General features: G+C 36.5%; 1 protein-coding gene across 1 annotated transcript; it reads left to right on the forward strand.

The window, feature by feature from the left end:
* Positions 1-476: 476 nt before the first annotated feature.
* Positions 477-1,713, forward strand: LOC136781311 (uncharacterized protein PF3D7_1120000-like). Its single transcript, XM_066740162.1, has 3 exons — positions 477-563; positions 816-990; positions 1,052-1,713. The coding sequence occupies exons 1-3, from the start codon at positions 477-479 to the stop codon at positions 1,711-1,713; spliced, it is 924 nt and encodes a 307-aa protein (XP_066596259.1).

The raw sequence follows: 1,713 nt of genomic DNA on the forward strand, positions 1-1,713 counted from the left end.
GTGCGTGCTGGTGAGCGCGTGACGCGGCACTCAGTCAGCCATTGGTCCGTTCGCGTACGTGAGGCGTGTGCTATAGGCCAGCCTGCACGTACGTCATGACTGGATACCGGCCAATGCATAGTGGGTTGTGCAAGGGCGTAGTTAGCCCGTTGGAATGTGTCCCGGTGCCCTCCGTAATTCCATAGGCTTGCGCTATGACTGGACGAGCCGCGAACATTGCCTCCGTGGTGGTCCGCTCCTGGCAAACTCTATGCTTGGAAATGATACCGCATGTTCCCGCACTCCTCACCACCACCTGGGTGTGGGTGGTGAGGGATAAATGTATGCCCCTCAGTAGGTAGGTCTGCGAGGCTCGGACTTCCGTAAGGAACCCTCCCCTCTCTCCACCCTCTCTCCACGACCTAGCATACTGAGTGACCCTGGCTACCGCTACCATCCAAATGCATGGCCGCAGGGCAGTATTAGATGCATAAAGAATGGAGTCGAAAGACTCAAATGATAACGTAGGGTTTTTGGCCACCCAACTGACCAACTGGCGCCCTGATACCGATAGAAAAGGACGGGCGAAGGTAATGAGAAAACCCGTAGTGTGAGTGGCTCCTCACACTGACGGGAATAACGTTACACATTAAATTCTTGAAAAATGTTGTCAGGATTTGTTCATAACTCAACGAAGCAAGTCATAAGTTCGTTTTATAGATGTAGTGAGAATGTCTATTAATAAGTTTGGTGGTGCTAGTGATAATAGTAGATATAAAGATCATTTACAGTATAAAAGAAAAAGAGAAATATCAATGAATTTCAATTATTCATAGCGTTCTTTCGACGCTCAAAATAAAAAAATTATTAATGTATTCGATCCTGAGAATATTAATGATGCTGTTACTTTAAAATATTTATATAATCTAATTTCGGAAAACAATGATAAAATTTATCAACATATTCATGAGAATACACTTTCAAAGATTAATGAAAAAGATGTTGATCTTCGTAAACATATACAAAGTGAATTACAAGATCTTAATACTAAAATATTATCACAACTTAATAGCAAGATCACAAATGTTTGAAAAAATTTATTCACTAATTGAAGGAAAATTCAAAGATCTTCGCGATCACATATTAACTGAAATAAGAAATCTTTCTGATGAAATAAATATACATAACGAGACGAATGATATCAAGTTGAATAAAGTAAAAAATGATATTTTAACATATTCAAACGAAGAATTGACTAAATTAAGTAATTCCTTTAAAGATTTAAGAACAATAGTTAATTCAGAGATAAATAATTTTGAAAAAACAATAAAATCCTTAGAGGTGAAAATTGATGAGAAAGCGAAAGTAATGACTGAGGAAGAAGTTAATGAAAAAATAAATGCACTTGTGAGAGAATTTAATGAGAAACTAAAAGATATTAATAAACCATTGAAAACACAATTACTACAAGAAAATCAGTCTTTCTCTGAAACCGGAATAACTTCAGGATCAATTCCACTAAAAGTTATACCTAATCCAAAAGAAGTATTGAATAAACAAATTGATCATTTAAAATCAATCTCAAACACGCAAAATAATGAAAATAAACAATTGAAAAATCAATTAAGATTGGAAAATCATCAACCTTTCTTTGGAACAGGAATAATGACTTCAGGATCAATTCCACTAAAAAAAATTATACCTGACGCAAAAAACAATGAAAAAGGAGAATAA

The sequence above is a fragment of the Prorops nasuta genome, unplaced genomic scaffold (genome assembly GCF_024137725.1).
Source record: "Prorops nasuta isolate Cenicafe-Biocafe unplaced genomic scaffold, Cenicafe_Pnas_1.2 PNAS00022, whole genome shotgun sequence".
In the NCBI taxonomy this organism is placed as follows: Eukaryota; Metazoa; Arthropoda; class Insecta; order Hymenoptera; family Bethylidae; genus Prorops; species Prorops nasuta.

Coding starts and splice junctions, on each gene's coding strand:
- LOC136781311 (XM_066740162.1), top strand. CDS start 477: ATGGAGTCGAAAGACTCAAATGATAACGTAGGGTTTTTGGCCACCCAA. Junction 564..815: donor ATACCGATAGAAAAGGACGG/GCGAAGGTAATG, acceptor AATTATTCATAG/CGTTCTTTCGACGCTCAAAA. Junction 991..1,051: donor TGAAAAAGATGTTGATCTTC/GTAAACATATAC, acceptor ACAACTTAATAG/CAAGATCACAAATGTTTGAA.